The sequence below is a fragment of the Castor canadensis genome, chromosome 2, assembly GCF_047511655.1.
Source record: "Castor canadensis chromosome 2, mCasCan1.hap1v2, whole genome shotgun sequence".
Lineage (NCBI taxonomy): Eukaryota > Metazoa > Chordata > Mammalia > Rodentia > Castoridae > Castor > Castor canadensis.
Window position 1 is genome coordinate 139819001 of NC_133387.1, and position 20099 is coordinate 139839099.

The 20099-nt window shown below is 37.1% G+C and overlaps 1 protein-coding gene across 3 annotated transcripts in view; it reads right to left on the minus strand.

Annotated features, from left to right (window-relative positions):
• Nucleotides 1–20099, minus strand: part of Atp8b4 (ATPase phospholipid transporting 8B4 (putative)) — a 258513-nt gene that overhangs the window by 179716 nt on the left and 58698 nt on the right. For all 3 annotated transcript variants that reach the window (XM_074065913.1, XM_074065915.1, XM_074065914.1), the window contains one exon: nucleotides 17130–17188. In XM_074065913.1, coding sequence (XP_073922014.1) covers nucleotides 17130–17188 — 59 coding nt within the window. The remainder of the gene's footprint in view (nucleotides 1–17129; nucleotides 17189–20099) is intronic.

The following is a 20099-nucleotide window of genomic DNA, read 5'->3' on the forward strand; positions in this document are numbered from 1 at the left end:
AGTTACACTGCTTATGAGTAGGTAGAGCCTGGAAATGGGGACCTGCCTCTACAGCCCACCCGTTTCACCACTATGCTGTCCCAACTCAGTGCACAGCAGACGTCTCCTCCTCTGCTGAGGCAGTCAACCCTCACTGTCTCCTCCACGCTCCATCTCAGCCTGCTGCCACTGTCTTACCAAAGGAAACAGTATAACTTCCTCTCCTGTCAACCCCTCAGTTGGAGGCTTGGTTATGGTTGGCCTCGTGTATGGTTACAGCTTCCTTGTATTCCCTTTCAATTCCCCTCAGGAGTGATTCACTTGTTCTCTAAGAAAGATCAATGCAGATAAATAATATAGACAAGCACACCTTTATTTTATTTTCCCAACAGAAGTAGCAGTGGCTAAAGTCCTTTACATTTTCAGCATTTACTACACGACAGGGAGAAAGAATTAAAAAGTGACAAATTCTTCAGTGATGAGCCATCAAATAAAGCATTAATAAAATTGAAAACATTAGTTTTTATAATGAGGTCCTCATTTACACACAACTTTAAGTATATTGCTTAAGAAAATAGAAAATAACACACTGCCAAATTAGCAAACAGAGCATTGGAAGGGTTTACCTCAATTTTTCCCCTGGAAAAAATGGTGTTAATAAGGTTCTCATCTACATGTTTACAAGACTATCATGGAGATGAAGTCATAAATGTAAACGCATTTTTGCTAAGTTAAAATAATTATATCAATGTAGGATTTGTGAGCAACTCTGAAATAATCCAAGGAGATTAATAAATACAATGCACCAAGCAGGATAAACTGGCTATGCCACGTAACACCCCCACGATCTTCATGGCATCACCAGTAAGAGTTCATTTCTTCCTCATGCTGCTTGTCTGATAAGAATCTGTTCCTCATCATTACTCGTGATGGACCAGCCACCAACTCAAATGCTTCCATCTGTAGTACCAAAGGAAAGAGAAAGCTCAGAAGAGTTAATGCTTCAATCCAACTCACTGGCCAAGAGAGTTGCCAAGTGCCCAAAAGACAGAAAGCTGGAAACACTAGTGGACATTACTTATGGCTACCTCAACCAGGAATGGAAACTAATCCTAATATTTTGAAAGTGTGAGACATATTGGCTCCAAAATAATAATCAAAAACTCACCATAGTGCTCTAAATAACTCAGTCCTGTTAATGCCAGGGGTAACAGACATTTGAGTATTTTTCCTTCCTGCTCAACTAACTGTGCTCCATCTAGATATACTCAACTCCCATCTGTAACTACAGAGCCAAGGCTAGATTAGCTTAGGGCAACTATGCTCCTAATTACGGTTTTTGAGTTCAGAGACTGGCACATGACCTATACCAATTCCGGAATTTGCTGGAAATGTAGGCTTTCTCTTACCTATTGCATTCCAACCTGGAAGCAAGTACCCTAGAATTCACTATTATCATCTTGAGGTCATGAGTACAGAGAATGGCAAGCATAAACTTGACACTGAAGAAGCAGGAAATGTGGAGAAAGAAATGAAACCAGGCCTCTCCTGAGGCCCACCCTGTCTCTGGGTTTTTAGTTTTATATTCTGTTTATTTCTGATATGTTCTAAGTCAATTTGAGGTATTTTTTCATTTACTCGTGAACAACTAAACACCACGCAAGAACATTAATAACATTTTCAAGATTAGTTTATGTTTTCATATAGTAGTTTTGTTCCCTTGAAGAACACACCATGGAAGGTAAACTTACGGAGCCCAGTGCTTGTCTGGGGACAGTGCCTGTGTCTGCATCCTACAAACCAAGCCCAAAAACTTTTGCAATAAGTACCACGGTTTCAGCACTATCAAAAGATCTTTTCTCATTTGATGAGACATTTTTATTGCATGACAGCTATAAAAAGTAACCATCTAAAACTTGAGAGGAAAAATGTCTAGTTTTTCTTGCCACAAGAGAAGGCAAATATAGTATTGTTATGATACAATCTAGATTCCAGGGAGAGAAATAATCCTGACTCTTAAGAGAGATTATTTCTAAACCATAAAATAAAGAACAAAAAGAATCTCTGTCCACAGACCGTTTGCATGAAAGAGGAAGTGGCTAAAAGGCATTTGCACCACTCAGGAAATATGCGAAACACCCCTGTTTATGCAAAGTTCCCAGAAGAATGCATATATGCGGCAAACGGGCTGGAGAGTCAATGTCTGGCGCCTCAGTGATACCAGGCAAAACCGCAGTTCCTCAGTATTAGTCAAATGCTGCCTAGTGTGGAGTCCATGGTGTTCAGAGTTGGGAGGAATGGAGAGATGAGAGTTCTCATCAATGAACACTGTAGAGAAAGAGTCAACCACAGAAGAGGCTGTGCAGAGGCCCAACAATAAACATTGTCTGTAATCCTCCACCTCATCACCACCAGCATCTTAACATTCTCCTGAGCCTGGGCTCCCAGTCATGTGCAAAAAACACTTATGGAGAGAGAGGGTCCAGAGAGCTCATGCCCCCAGCTTTCACCCATTTGTTCAGTTAGTCTTTTAGAAGGACCTTCTCTGTGTCTTGCACTGTTACTGAGCAAGAACTACAGATGTAAATAAACTAAGTCCTTACTCTCATACGTCAAGTTTTCATTTCAGTTGTGGGGAGAGAAGTAAGAATAAGCAGAAAATGAACTTGTATACTAATGATATTATTTAAGAAAGTAATCACTGCATGAGCAATAAACCAGAAATACCCTTCCTACAACAGTGCCTTTACAGGTTAATGGGACCTCAAGATTACCACACCTGATAAGATCAACAGGGATATGAGGCCTCCAGGGGGTGGCCATCCCTCAGAAGTGCCCAAAAGAATCCTCTGGACTATCAAAAGAAAAAAAAAAAGGCTTCTATGTATATTCTAACTAAAATTTTTTTTTTCTTTTATTATTCATATGTGCATACAAGGCTTGGTTCATTTCTCCCCCCTGCCCCCACCCCCTCCCTTACTACCCACTCCACCCCCTCCCGCTCCCCCCCCCCCAATACCCAGCAGAAACTATTTTCCCCTTATCTCTAATTTTGTTGTAGAGACAGTATAAGCATTAATAGGAAGGAACAAGGGGTTTTGCTGGTTGAGATAAGGATAGCTATACAGGGCATTGACTCACATTGATTTCCTGTGCGTGGGTGTTACCTTCTAGGTCAATTCTTTTTGATCTAACCTTTTCTCTAGTACCTGTTCCCCTTTTCCTATTGGCCTCAGTTGCTTTTAAGGTATCTACTTTAGTTTCTCTGCATTAAGGGCAACAAATGCTAGCTAGTTTTTTAGGTGTCTTACCTATCCTCACCCCTCCCTTGTGTGCTCTCGCGTAATTACTAATGTTTTAATGCACAGGTTGTCTTTACTATAGATATATGTACACTACAGATTATATCTATAATAAAAATAACAGATCTACACATGTATGTATATGTGTTTGTGCACATGTGTATTATTGTGCACGTGTGCATGTATATGTGCTATATATACAGTAAAGATAATCTATGCATATCTGTACAGATATATCCATATCAGGTTTACTTTTTTTTTTTTTTAGCAATACTGGGGTTTGAACTCAGGGCCTTGTACTTGCTAGGCAGGTGCTCTACTGCTTGAGCCACTCTCCCAGCCTTTTTGTTTTAGGTACTTTTCTAATACAGTCTCGCTGCTTATGCTCAGGCCATCCATGATCCTATTTATACTTCCCACATAGCTGAGATAACAGGCGTGTGCCACCATGCATATATTTTATTGGCTGAGATGGGGGTCTTGTGAACTTTTTGCCCAGACTAGATTCAAACTGCAATCCTCCCAATCTCTGTCTCTCAATTAGCTAGGATTACAGGCATAAGACACCATGCCCAGCTGCAGTTTTGCTTTCTTTTTACAAGAAAGGATCATGCTCAAAATCTTTGAAGACAGCAGACTAAACACTGTTATAGTCAAAAGAAATGAGCATGACACCACGTGCCACAAAGACTTGGGAACAGAATGGAGAATTTATGGATTTCTGTGTGATGGTTTCTCTGTGTCATACAATGACACCAGCTAACAGATGGTGTCTCCTTACATATGCTGAGCCTGTACATACATCATCTCAGTTGTTCCTCCAAAAATCCAGTAAGCTGTTACTATTTCAGCATCATTTTTACAGATAAGGAAACAGGTTTAGAGTAATTGTGAGGGTTACCTATTAAACAATGTCTCTTAAAGTCCTGTATTCAAATGGTACAGTTCCTGGAAATGAATCGAAAACAAAGAGTCTGCAGACTGCCTTAAGTAATGCATTCACTGACCCTCATAGTACATTCTTCACCTTGGTAGAAAACAGAACCAAAATTAATGAACCAATAAAGAAATGGGCAAGTGAACTAAACAGAACTTTCTCAAAAGAAGAAATTCAAATAGCCAAAAAACACATGAAAAAATGCTCACCATCTTTAGCCATTAAGGAAATGCAAATTAAAACCACACTAAGATTCCACCTCATTAGAAACACCATCAACAACAGGTGTTGGTGAGGATGTGGGCAAAAAGGAACCCTGTTACACTGCTGGTGGGAATGCAAACTAGTACAACCACTCTGGAAAAAAATTTGGAGGCTTCTTAAAAATCTAAACATAGCCCTTCATCCTTCCTATTATTGCTTTATACTCTTTCTTCAACAAAATTAGAGGTAAGGGCAAAATAGTTTCTGTCTGGTAGCGAGGGGGTAGTGGGGGAGAGAGAGGTGGTGGGGGGATAGGTAGGGGGTGGGGGAAGGGGGAGAGATATGACCCAAACATTGTATGCACATATGAATAAAAGAAATTTAAAAAAAAAGAAAAGAAAACAGAACCTCTCTAAGCTAAAGCGCAGTGAAAGACTCACAGTAATTCAATCAGCCAGAGAAGTCACTTTCAGTCCTTTCAATCCAGGGAGTGGAGGCTTGTCTAGGGAGCTCATTTGCCACCTATACTTCAGGAACACAGGCAATAGCCAGGAGAGCTCTCTGGCCCCTGTCTCCCTGCAAAGCAAATCTGCCTGATGGTTTCACAGCCTTATTCTCTTTTCTACCCTCGAGCTGTTGTTTAGTGTTCCAGCATCTGAAAGACTGTTCTACAGTCCAATGAACTAGTGTCCAATGAATAGTGACTTATCTACAAAGAAGTAATTTTGGACAATTACCAGGGGAACAAATTAAATTTGCCTCTGAGATTAATTTAATCACACTAATTTTTTTTCCTTCAGGATGTTTAGATGCTTACAACATTTTACATACTTCCAAACAAAATATTAACTTTTCTTTTGTGACATCTGACAAAAAGAACAAAAATATCTATAAAATTATACAGAGAAGAGAGAGAGAGGAAGCCATACAAAATAGAAAAGAACATGAGAAAGAGACATACAATAGAGAAAAGAACAGAAAGCAAAGGTTGTATTTCTGTTGACCTTTCATGGAACATCCCCCATGGTCCATTTGCCTCATCCTCTGCTTTGCCAGAGCTCTTCTATGCCCTCTCCTTGTATATCCAACCTCTGCTAGGTTGTAGGCCCTCAGCTTTGGCCCACTAGCCCATCTCAGTCAGATACATAGAGCATTCTATGAGCAGAGTAGACATTTCTTTGAGCTTATGTAGGGGCTAGCTTGCTCAGGCCTGTTTTCTGAACTACAAGGGAGTTTTTGAACAATTTTGTACCTATAAGCTTCTCTTAGGACTAAAAATTAGACCATGTTCATGTTGCTGTGCAATCTGGGAACTAGTCCAAATATCAGGCAAGACTTCAGTGTTTATGACAATAATAAAAGCATAATGGAAAAGTCCAGTTAACAAGGAAAAGAACCCATAAAGAATTTCCCAGAGGGCCAAGGGGTTATAATAATACACTAGGAATAGTCTAATCCTTCCTAGGACTCTACCTCTTACACCAGGGTTGTACATAAATAACACCACTTCAAGGTTGCAATTTTCTCCTAAACCCCTGAGGATCAGACAGAGAAAGTGCATGCAACTATGAGATCCCAACCCTGTGAGGCAGTGCCACTGGGACTCCCTGAACGTCACACCCCTACAGCAGTCCTAGACTTTCCTGGTCTGCAGCCCTTTCATAGCCAGGATTGGGCAAGGAATCTAAATTCAGACAAACCCACAACACCTGGTTTTGTGTGTGTGCATGTGTGTGTGTTTGTGTGTGTTGTTGTTGTTGAGTGGGTTTTGTTTAGGACTAAGCTTTTGAGAAGGAGAGAATAGAGGACTGGATGGGAAATATGGAAGGACAATTCTCTGTTGACAAGGGGTAGGGGTGAAAAGAAGACTTTAAAAGTTTCTATCATTAAAACACAATAGCAACAACAATAATTTATAAGTAAATTATATTTTATACTTTGTGATCACATCATGCACAATTTGATGACTTTTCACCAAATTTGGAAGTTATGCCTGAGATAATTTGAGTTAAATAAAGACTACCCTAATTTACTTTGGGCCTGACAATGGGTCTCCCTAATGACCTACATAAAAGTAGGCTGTTGTCTTCCACAGGAGCCAAAAAAGATTCAACAAGAATCCCATGTGAGTGTTAAACATAGCAAGAGCTGCCATGATGCAAACATAGAGTCTCCAATCAAGGACAGATCCTCAAAGCTGCCGAACTGATTTGCAAATAAGCAAGCAACAGTGGGAATTTATTTATTTAAGAGCAAGTGATTCATCAGAGCATCACTAGGGAGGCAGCCAGTAATAACAACCAGTGTACAAAGCTGCTTTGCAACAAAGCAGACCAGATCCTTTCCCCTATTTCCTGAATGAATGAATGAATGAATGACTCCTGGCTGCACTTCACAAACCTTCTGCAGCATTTCATCCCATTTCCTTCATATTCTTCTTCCCCAGCTCATTCCTCTTCCACGATCTTCCACCGAACTCACTCTATCTGGGGTAAGGGTTACAAAACACAGTTCATTCTGGTCCCTGTACATGTGTGTTAGTTTTCAGGAGAATGATGCCAGGGAGGTTGGAAGGTTTGGGAGAACAGAATTAGGAGGCATTTCATAGGCATAAAAGACTGTGTTCCATGGTCCTCACACTGGTGGTCACAAGTAGCACTGTCAATTAGATAAGGGATTGGGTCCTGAGGCATTTGTTAGAAACAAGATTTTCCCAAATGCTAATGTTTATAAATGATGTCAAGCTCTGTTTTAGGTATTCTTTTCCCATAACAGTTGTTTCCAATAAAATGAGTTGCCTACACCCTGAGTAAGGAAGGTAAAACCTAGAAAGGCTGAAAGCCATCAGAAAGCTATCCCAGGGCCATGGCTTGCATAGGCCATAGTCCAAAGTACCAAAGGATTTCTAGGAAATTTTCTGATTTCAGACTAAAAGAAAACCCTTCACTAAGAAATAGGGAGGGAAGGAAAGGCGAAATTCCATAAGAAAAGAGTTGCATGTTTAGCAAGACACATCACTTCAAATCTCAAATTTAGGATACACAGATTAAAAAGAAAGAACCTCCTTGAAAAAATTTGTTTCAGGAAATCTATAAGACCTTCTTAAAGCTATTCCCTGACCACACACAAAAGAAACAATAATCTAGTTTTAAAAGTACTGAAGTGAATGCCAAATATCACATGAGAAAGTTAAGTAATAGAAAAAGTAAAGGCTTGGAGTCCTAAATCTGAAAGATGAGCCCATGTTTTACCAACTAAGTGACCTTAGAAAAGTTTCTTAATCTCTTTAGTCCTTACTTTCCCTTATATAAAATTTGCATAATATTATCTACCACATGAATTGATGAGAAGATTAAATAAGAGAGTTCATGTAAAGTACTTAGCATTGCGCTTAGTAATTAAAGACTTTTTTCCCTCCTTTATTCCATGCTTTTGCCAAAATCTTCTGGCCACTCCTAATGAAAATAGGTCTGGTGCTTCTGAAATTCAAACATGTGTATGAATCACTTGGGGGTTTTGTCAAAATGCAGTATTATACATGTAGCTTGGTGGTGGAGCCTGGCTGTCTGTGTTTCTAATAGACTCCAGGAAAAGCCAAGGATACTGGTCTGAGGTCTGGGGACCAACTTCAAGAAGCAAAGTATTAAACAACCTAAAAGTTTTGATCAGTACAAATTGCTTTGATATAAGAAAGGCTGCATGCAAACATTTCAAAAGCCTATGTAAATAACTAAGTTAAATTAGCACAAAGCCAAGAGAGTCCCATTTGTGTACTATAGAATCTTCAGAGTACCTAATTTCCCCAATAGGCCATGGAGCTGAGTCATTGTCATAGGTGAACACTGAAACCTTACTCAAGGACTTAGGCTATAAACACATGATTCTTTAGATCAGCCGAAGATGTTTTTCTGGACTTTTTCTTCACTCTTTTAGGAAAAATATGTTGTATGAAAAAGAAAAATCAGACTTTTTTTATGTGTATTTTCAATTTAAGCTCTGGTAAATGAAAAGATCAGCTCAAGTATGAAGGAGGAAAATAAACCTAGTTAAGAAGAACTCCCTAGGTGCGTAGATACAAGAAGAACACGGCAGGATAAAGAGAAGCAAGAGGGGTAGGAAAAGGAATCCTTTTTTAGAAAAACATACATGACCAAAATGTAAGGCACATTTGAATGGCTTCAGGAATTTATTTCTTGACAAAACATAAATTCAGAACTAGTTCTAATGTCAAACTATTTTAAGAATACTTAAAGGTTTTAATAAGCATAAATATGGTACACATTTGAATTAAACAAATAAAAAATGTTTCTGCATTTCATATTCAAAGCATTCAATTCCAGATTGTTCCAGAAGTACTTTTCACTGGACATCATTTCCTTCCGTTAGTTTAGGTTTAGATCAGCTTATAGGTGACTGGCACTTGGATGTTTGAGTAGTCAAATAGCTTCCCAAATTCAGATAGTGAAATTCAAAGTGTAGTACAAATTGGTAGGTTTTTAAACAAATCAGACCATTTTTATATTACATAAATGAAATGTGTTATATTACCACATTTCAGTATGGACAACTTTAAGAACAGAAATACATCTATGTCTCCCAAGAAAATTGTCTTCCTTACCAAAATACAATGAAACTATAACTTAAAAGTCTAACCTTGATCACTTAATACTTAACTTTATAAAGTCTTATGCTTTTATTTCATTTATGCATATGAAATAATCTCAAAATCCCAAAAGGATAGCAAACTCCAGAAGGGTTCAGACTCTCACCTTACACTTTTCTAAGTCTCTAGAGCATTTAACAAAGTGATAAACACTTAATAATTACTCATTTCAGGCATGATAACCCCAACTGAAAAAAACTATAAAATAACATTGTAGGTAAAGAAAATTCCATTTATAAGGGAAAACATGAATTAATGTCATTGCTCATAATTCACATCCCAGTCCGGTAATTTCTAACACATAACCTAGAGAAGTATTTTTGCCAAAGAGTGGGACAGACACCATCCTAAACATAGATTTTTCACATTAGTTAACACAACATGCAGTTTATTGATTTTATTAAATCAGAATTCAAGAAGAAGAAAAAATGCACATTCCTTAACTTTTTTTCATCTAGAAAAATCTGAGCAATGCTTTCTCTGCAAAACATCATTTTTAAAAAGTTCAACCTATTTGTGCTCCTAACCTCAAAAATGTCTTGCTTAGGACAATAGTGTTTTGTGGTATTTGGTCTACAGAGTATTCGAAATATCAAACATTGGACTGAGTGGTTTGTAAGAATCACAGAAACATGACTTGGAAAAGAATATTCAACATTCAGTTACTTATTCATTCCATATTTCTGTTCCAATGTAGAAATTATCTAAATCAGTACTATATATGTTTTTTAAAACCTTTTAAGACAGAGAACCCTAATACAACATAATTAACTAAATGCCAGGTTGATGGCAAAGCCAGTGAATTTTAGAAATTAGAACTAGTTAAGTAAACAAGATGCAATGATTAGTGTGCTGACAGCAACCTATAAGGTGGTCCCTCGTGACAAGAAATAAGGCACACAGCTATGTCTTTGTGTTGTGTTTGATATTATTATTACTAACTTAGGTCAGGGGTTCTCAATCCTGGTTGTCCACTAGAATCACCTGGGGAAATATTTTAAATGCCTGGACTGCACCCCCAGAGAGTCTGAGTTAATTGACCCATTGGTTTAAATTTTGGTGGAGATGCAGAAGAAATGTTCAGTGAGTCCACATTTGATACAACAGTAAAAACAATTTAATGACAGAGTAACTCAGTCCTTGTTATTAGTGACTAAAATGAAGTTAATAGAAACCAAGAAATCCAGAAAACTAGTGCAAGCTTAAGTTGTATTAATATGTTTTTCTCTACTTCAAGCTAGTCAAATAACATCTAAAATATTGTGTTTGACTATGGAGCACCCTACTATAAGTTGTTTCAGAAAAGCTGAAGTTCTTTCAAAAGAAAAAGAATTTCAGTGCAAATTAGTACAACCATTATGGAAAGCAGTATGGAGATTCCTTAAAAAGCTAAAAATTGAAATGTCATATCATCCAGTGACAGGGAGGAGGTGAAGTTCATTGCTGAATTTGCCCAATTTTATCTACATGGTGATTTATGGATTCATTTCATCAGTCATTTGCCAACAAAGGAAACAGAATTTGTACTTCTTTCTCCACAAGGAAAGTCATTTTTTTCCTGTTCCATCTTTTCATATCTCAGTTTTAGTTGAAATTTATTATATGATACCAAATGATAACAGAGATCCAAAATTCTACCATCAAAAGTTACCTATTTTACCTGTGAGCCATTTTGGGTTATAATGCATATATACATGGAAATGTCACAAGGAAACTCCCTGTGTAGCTATCTTAAAAAAAACAAAAATGCCATTTTTTTTTCCTTTTACAAAATCAGAGAATAGGAGGGAGGAACAGGTCCTGTCTAGGGGAACTGGTATTAGTGGGAGGGGGGAAGGCAGTGGAGAAAGGGTGTGGGAGGGTGAATTTGGTGCAAATACTGTGTACACATGTATGTAAATGGAAAAATGAGACCTGTTGAAACTATTCCAAGAATGGGGGGAGGGGAAGATGAAGGAGAATGGTATGGGGTGAATTCAAGTATGACATATTTGATATATTATAAGGACTTTTGTAAATGCTAAAAAGTGCCCCCACCCAGCTCAACAATAAAGAAAATAATTTTTTAAAAGTTGCCTATTTTACCTGTAGGAGGGAAAGGAAAGGGTGATGAGGAGTGAATATAATCAATGTAGATAGATAGATAGATAGATGATAGATGGATAGTTGTATATGTATATACACATATGTGTGTATGTGTACTTTATACATATATATGTATAAGATAGTATACATATATATGTATAAGATAGCATAATGAAACTCACTAAAAACTGTTTTAAAAGCAAGAAGGATAAAAGGAGATTAAGAAAGAGTGATAGAGGGGATGAATTTTACCAAAGTACATTATATGCATGTATGGAAATATCACAGTAAAACTCCTCTATACAATTAATGCATGCTAACAGAAAACATTTTAAGTCAACCCCTAAGGTTTTTTTTAATTACCTATTTTTAGCCCTGCTGATTCCAATTGCATAGTACATGGACACTTTTCAGTTTCATGTCATTGCAATTATGACATTAAAAGAATAAATAAATCCACCAAATCTATACAGGTTTCCTTGAATTTTACTTCACAAGACAGAGTGGGAACTAGCCTATGGAAAGCCTGAAATTACTTCTAGCCTGGAACAGGTAGGTAACTAACAAAAACCTCAGAGTGTTAGAGTTTAACTACATAAATGTGCCATTTTAAAGCACTTAGGAATAAGAATTCAAAGCTAGAACAAAAGATTAAAGCAAGCAAACCAAGTTAAGGAAGCAAAGAATCAGATAAATATTTAGCCAAAGAGTAATACTATTTAAACACATAAGATGTCAGAAAGATAAAACATTTATGCTTTTAAACTTTTGAATCCAGAAAGAAAATGAATTTGAGAGATGGCCAAAAAAATTTCTTCTCCTACAAGTAAATTATTTATAAAAGGAAAACAGAAACCTCTGCCATATAGAACTTAGAATAACATACACCGATATTAACACCACACAAAGCAGAAGGCATTTTCAATGTTTACTAAAAAGCCACTGTTACCATGGTGATGCCCCAATACAAAGAAAACAACAAGTAACAGCCAGAAACCTAACAAATACAAGTCACTGGCACTTTTTGTGGCTAATTCCAACTTGTCATCATCTGCACTCTTCACTGTAAATGCATTGCTCTGGTTATCAGGCCTATGGACAAGGGTCTGCATGTTCACAGGGCAACAGCACTGCTCAAGAAGGAAAAGAGAAATCCAAGTTTCCCATCAGGCTCGGGACAAAAGCAGGACATGATGTGTCCCAACATGTTGAGAACCCAAGGGTCCCCCAAAGAAAATAGCAATAGAACAGTATCACATGTCCACAGCAGATTGTACAAGGCAGCTCAGTCTCCGAGACCAAACACATCAAAGAAGAAGTAAAATGCATTATGATCTGACAAAACCAAGAATGATAACAAAAAATGAGAAAGGGAAGCTGCAAAGCAGTAATGACCACTATGGTGGCTGGGGCGGGGTGGAGGGGGCAGTGGCGATGAGCAAGTACTCTCAAGAGAATGCTGACCATGCAGGAAGCTGCGGGGTCTGTCTTACCTCAGTCTGCTTGGCTACAAACTGTACTAATAAAAGCACCTATGTAACAGAGTTATTCTAAGGAGTAAGGTAGAATAGTACACAACAACCCTGTGAGCTAGTCTATGTACAACTAGAATTTGAATCTATGACTAGCTGATACAGTTATAATCACCTACTAAATGGAATATGCTTTTAAGAAAGGCAATAGCTCAGGACCTTTTGTACAGTCTTGTCTAGATTTAAAGTTAATCACCCCAAATGAAAGTGGCTTTGGAGAGACCCCAACAGATCTCAGGGCAAGTGCTCATGTTAATAGACGTAGTAATACACTACTCACACTCACACCAAAAGACTACAAAGGAAATAGAAATAAATCCAAGCTTGCTATAAAAAAGATGAAAGGAGAAGTGGTGAAGGCCCTCAGATGTAGTGGAGAGAGTGTTCTAGGATAAGATAGACCATAATTTGAATATCTTCTCACTCTCTCTCTCTCAACTTTTCTCTCTCTCCCCCTCTCTCCCAGTACTGGAAGTTGAACTCAGGGCTTCACTCTTGCTAGGCAGACAATCTACCACTTGAACCATACCCCCAAACCCTTTTTTGGGTAGGTGATTTTTTTTAGATAGGATCTTTCTTTTATGCCCAGAACTGGACTGCAGTCCTCCTCTTTACTTCCCACATGGCTGAGATGACAATCGTACACCACCACACCTGGCTTTTATTTGTTGAGGTGGGGTTTCTTGCAATTTTTGGCCATGCTGGTCTTGAATCATGATTCTCCCTATCTCTGCCTCCCAAGTAGCTTAGTACTTTTGAATCCTTTTCTCTCTCTTATGGCTATCTTGTTATCTCAATCTATTTATTACTCTGAGCATCAGTTATTTCACCTATGAAATGGGGGAAATTTTCTTATAGGGAAGGATTAAGTAATATATAAAAATATTTGATGACAACACTAAAATTTATTCGATTTTAAAATAAAAATTTAATTTTTAATTGTTTTAAATTATTTTTAAAATATTTTAATTATTTTTAATTATTTTATTTTAATTTACTGTATGCCAGTAAACTGTATACTTGCCCTGTGGTAAGTCTTTTACATGGATTTTCTGTTAAATCTAAGAAAGTTCTGGGCAAGAATCTACAATAATTTTATATGTCCTATAAAGCACAGGATAAAGGAAGATATTGGTGATAATAATGTTAAGAAAATACTGAGAAATCGGCTAACCTTGTAAACTGTTTGCACCATATATCATGTCAAAAAATGAGTAACTGTGTGATTCTGAAGGAGTGGAAGCTGCTGACAAATTATGTTGATGATGCAATGGTAGAAAAAGTAACATACCTAAAACAAGAAGAGAACTAACAGTCTCAATGACTGGGGAAATAGAGCCCCCCTTCTGAAATGAGTCTTATAGAAAAAGTAGTAATTCAGGGAGGTATTTATTGGCTACCTACTCTGTAAAGCATTTGTCAAGTTCTGGAAATTTTCCTACAATCTCAGCATAGATATTGATAGATATATAGTTAATAGTAATAATAGATAGTGATAATAATCATGACAGTTTCATACTCACAGTACTTACCAAATGAAAGTCATGGTTCATACTACTTCACTGTATTAAACAACTTAATTACAACTCAGTGAAGTACTTTAATTACCTCACTTTAATATCTGAAAACACTGAGGCATGGAAATATCACTCAAGTGACTTGCTCAAGGTTACATAGCTAGATAATGGGGCTAGATAATCCAGCTGTGAGGCAGACACTTTTGTACATAACTTTAATCTTCCACAAAACCCAGGCAGATGGAGAGATGAGGCCCCTCAATAACCTGTCTAAATTATACAACGAAAAGACAGCAATGGTGGAATTCTAACTCAGACTGGTGAGATTCCAACTCCATTTGTTCCACGTTATTATTCTATTCTTTTGACCAATTCTGGAAAGCAATCAGAAACACACACACACACAAATCAACCAAGCACCCACCACCTAATCAACCAGCTAAACCGTAGGCTCCTCCCCTCCCTTCACACACCCATTAGCAAAATTTTTATAGTCTAAAGACAAAAGGAGATAAGTTTTTGCAAAGCAAGACTTGGAATGATTTCATATCTTGCCCTTACCATGTGTACACGTGAATGGAGGAGAAATTTTTTCAACAAAACTCAGATAAATGGTGCAATTTTCACAAACCCTAAGCCTTGCCAAGTAAACTTTTCTCTTGGAAGGCTGAAGGAAGATATTTCAATACATAAAGAACCTTAATTTATCAACAAACTCTAAAGCTACAAAGTACATTATGAAACATAAGCCAGGCCTAGAAAATGATTGAAAGCACTGTGAGGAGATAAGGGTTTTAGAACATAAACAAAAGGCAAGGTTAATGATTCTAAGTAAAAGTAATAGGCAAATCAAACATGATATTGTGAGAACTAAAAGGTGGGAAAAATAAGATTACAGGAGAAATTTCAGAATGCCAAGAAGTGTAAGACAAAGTGGGATTAGAGACTAGAAGGAGAGTGAGCCAAGTGCTAGAATTATTATTCTCATTAGAAGAGAATCAAAGTCTTCTTGGTTAATAATAGGAATGAATAATAGAAGTAGTAAAAATGGTTGTATTAAAATATGTTAATGTTTAAAATGTTAAATTGTGAGAGTGAGCCAATTAGCCAGACTCATCCATATTAAGAGTCCAAAGAGCATACTAGTTGTATTAAAATATGTTCATGTCAAAAAATGTCAGAAAGGGAGAAATGACCCAACCCTTGTATGCACATATGAATAATAAATCAATAAAAAAAGTCAGAAAAAGTGTTAGATTAACTTTGGCTGTTTTCTGACTTCATTTTAAAATAAACAATGATGGAAAACATTGGTTTCAACTTCTCTCTCTCTCTCTGTCACACACTGACAGTCATGCTCTATCCTTCAATGTTCTTGAACATTTACAGAATTTGAGAATAGGAGATGAACTTATTTGAGTGATGAGAAAGTTATCCTACCTCAAACTCAGAAACCTCGGTAAACTCAGTACTTAATCAATTTTATCCAAGTATCTCATGTATACAGATAGATGGGAAGTTTCTAAAGGATTTTTTTAACTGAAAATTATCGATCCTATTCAGGAAGTACACAAGTTTGTATAAGATCGAGAAGATTTTTAAAAAATAGTTTCCAAGTTTGAAATGGCTCCTAAATTAAGCAAAAATTACTATAAATAGAAAAAAGATGTCATCTTACAAAACACAAACAAAATATGGCTTCCTTATAGAGTTACTACTCACAGAATGAAAATACTTAATATATATTGGAAAACAAGTAAGAGGAGCCAAGTACTTAAATGCAAAATTACCCCCATAGTAAATTAGTTATTATTGGGTTTTTTCCCCAAAGTCTTAAAATATACACATACCGAAGTTCCTTGATTGTGGATTCCATAGTCAAGGTTTTCAAGGATCAGCCTCTACAGTTAAAGGACTGGTATAGAATGAGTGGAAAGGCACAGGACGGAGTTTGGTAACAACCAGAAGGGCTAAACGATCGCACATCAGGAAACCACATAGAGTGACATTCCTCATGTTGGGAATAATAATCCCTCTCTCCCAAGCTAAGAAGCATGTCCATTGCCTCCTGAGAGGGATTTCTTCTCTCAGGGCAGACTTACTCTAACCACACTTACAAAATTGATGAATAAAATCAGAGTTTCAATATGCTGTTTTGCAATGAGAAATCTGTCATAGAGATAGCATACTGGCTCTCTGCAGGAAATCTACATTGAAAATCAAATTATAATCACAATTTTCTATGAACAGCACAGCATGAGAAAAGAGGATTGATATGTGCCGCTACTGAATAAATATTTAATAGAATCAAGCTACATCGCCCAATGCATCCAATCTGTAAATACTGAAAAAGACCTGCCAATAGAAACCAAATACTAAAAATTTCATTGGCCAAAACTCTCTCTCCTCCGGCAAGTGGCTATATGAATGTTGAAACTATCATTCTCACCACTGACTTTGTAAATATAATCATTCAAGACCTGGAACTTTCTCCTCCATATGCTTCTCCACGTTCAGCCTGAAATGCTTAGAAAATGACATTCACCAGTCATCAGCTACAACTACCACTCCCTTCACCAAATACTATCTAAAAGACCCATTTTCATGTTTTCCTGAAAACCCTATTACTCAAGTGAGCACCAAAATGAACTAAGCATAACAAATAAGATATTTTATCATCTTCCTATGTCAATCAACATACCCACCACTCTTAGAGCACAAGACAAAATATGTGTGCATGTTATTAAGATCTGTATTTATGGAAACATATGGCAGGCACCTTGCTATCAAAATGGGCCACTGAAAAAAGATTTTAGTGAGGTCACCAGATTGTAGAAGGTATGAATCCCACTTATAATCCTTAAGGTAAGACCCACCCCAACATAAATGTGCTGTGTGTGTTTTACTCACTGCGTACTGGAACTTTTCATTATAGTCACGGTCATTGGCTTTCACCACCCGTTGCACTTCTAAAGAAGAAGAGAAATTAGGTATGAAATTACATTTTAGACCCACAGAAATACATAACTCATTAAAATAACATCACTTAGGTTACTTTGTTTGTTGTAGAGATTGCAAGAGTTTTTTCCTTTGAAATGGAAGGACATTGACTTTCTCCAGCCTAAATGTTAGAACCTGTGTTCAAAAGCCCCAAAATGGAAAGGTGAAATATTTTTCATTGTCTTTCTAATGCCATCCATAAAGCAAAGCATTATATGTCTCCAATTGCTATGTACCTTCAGGTCCACAAAGACCCATTCTCTTAATGCCAGGTAGTGGCATTAAGAAATGAAAGCCAAATGCACCCTTAGAAGAATTTTTTCCCAGAAGAATTTTTTACAAAATATAACACTGCCAAATAAAAGCACACAGAAATAGGCAATTAAGTCACTGATCTTATAGTCACAAAGCCAAAGGTAAACAACCTATGTATAGGAGAAATGTCATATGATTGACTGAGATCTACATTTGACCAGAAGTAGTCAAATAATAAAATCTCTTCTGAAATCAAATGCAAATGACAGTACATATAACAAAATAAGGACATCAAGCCCAAAGATTATGACAATACAGAAATAAAAATTAGCAAAAGGCAAGACAAGACAGTAGTTACCAGCAGTACATATTTTGTAGTAAGAGTAGCAAGCTCTTGCTCCATTTTTACCAGGGTGTTACTACCATAGTTGATTAAAGGTTTACGATAAAATATTGAAAGCTATTAGAAGAGAACCAGCAAATAATCACCAGATGTAAATGTTGGACTTGCAATGGTAAGGGACTTAACCAGCTCACTTGGGATCTCCTTAATCCCATACTTCTCTGAGTAAGTGACAGGTGGTAAAAAGGGTAAGAGTCAGGTAAGAGTCTAAGTTTAGAGAAGGTAGATTACAACCACAGAGATAAAGTAGACTAAGAGAGTGAAAAGTAACTTAAAGGCACATGTTAGGGATGGGGAGAGAAGAGCAAGAGGACAGAGAAGAGAATAGCTAGAGGTAGAAAGGAAATGGGAAAGATGAGGGAGATGAAGAGGGAACGAAGGAAGAAAAACATACTTATATTTTAGCACTTCCTTCCCCTCCCCCATATGCCAGATGCCATGAATTGTAAGACATTTTTTTCCCAAAAAGCCCAGGAGGAATCTAGATATCTCTGTTGCTCCTATGGTTCAACTGCCAAGTCTGAAGGTCACCTCTGAGGATTCCTCCTGACCAATGACACCCTGTCTTTTTGGTAACAGTTGGATTTTCTACCACTTGTAAGGTGCTTCATCTGTTTGGCATCCACCACAAGCTTTCTTTCTTGCCTGTTTAATAATGTCAGCTCCTATTTTTCAGTCTCACTTGCTAATTTCTGCTAAGAGCAACATTGGACTCGTGTCAACAGCTGACAATACCTGAGTAGGCTTGCCCCCATCGTGCATACTTCTAAAATCCAGAATCCACCAAGAAACAAGCTCTCAATCATCCTGACCACCTGAAGGAAAAAAATGCTTCAAATCCTGACTATCAAAGCCCAAAATGGTATTTTGTTGGGGAAAGTGATTTAAAGCTTAAAATTTGGGGTAATTTCTTTCTATATCCCTACCTCAACCCAGGAGTAGTAAAACTGCTGACAGAAAACAATGACTATTACTGGGAGGGTGGAGTGAGAGGCTCTTTCTGAATGGTAAGAGTTAACCCAGCCACTGCCATATTGCATATAATTTATAGGTTAACTTTGGCTCTAAATCAAATATCACATATGCTAATTTGAATGTTAATTGACCTTAGCTTAGGTCATGTGTGTCCAAATGATGGTCATTTTTAAATTTCACATTTGTATGAGGCATACCCAAGAGCAAAACGCTGAGCAAAAGCTTCTACATAACCACACTCGACAAGGATTGGGACAAGCCCTCTCCCAAAGTGATCCAGTTATTCCTGTGGTAGGTCAGTTTGAACCTCTTCTGAGCATCCAATTGCTTAGGTCCCATAAGACCTAGTCAGATCCAGGAAGTCATCTTTGTGCTTCTAAATCCTATGATTAAGCCGTAGTCTTTGCTTCTGTATTTACGGTAGTTATTATCTTTTTGAACTGAGCTTTCACAGATTAATTCTGGCAGATTTTGTGTCCCTTCATTAAATTCTGCAAAATTAATTAATTAATTAATTAGGGCTTTCATTCTAAATCCCTACAATTTTATACCTTAACCTGACTATGCTAGGCTTGAATCATCTTTGCAGGATCTAACTTTCTTCCATATGCTACCACAGTGTAAACAGGATATAAATGCCTCTTGACAATAAGTCACTTACTAAAAGAAGTTAGAAACAAATCCCCCCCTAGCAATTCCCACTGAGAATGGCTTAGGAGTTCAATGACTTAAGATCATATATTTTATAAGCATCACAGGATCCTTCCAGATGTAATTTGAGTAATGAAAAGAAACTCATCACCAAGAGGTTTATGACCTACCAGTGATTTTGGAGCCACTCTGGCTCCAAAAAGGTGTAAAGTAATATACAATGATATACAAAATATAGTAAGTTAGTATGTTTAAAGTAGAGTAAAAGGGGTAAAAGAGCTTCCAATTTAAGATGGCAAACTGAGTATGCTTTTTACCTGCCTTCCTTCTCAGGTATCACTGATATTACAGAAAAATTATGTTTAAGAATAAAAACATAATGGTGCAAAAAAACAAAAGCATGCCTGGAAGAGGTTCCTAAAGTTTGAAGAAACCTTAGAAAACAAACTACAAAGCAGATAGGATCATTATGGCTGAAAAAGAAAAGAGAAAAATAAGAATAACTCCAACCATCAAGTAGCAGAGCACCTGCCTAGCAAGCACAAGGCTTTTAGTTTAAACTCCAGTACTGCCAAAAAAAAAAAGACAACTCCAGC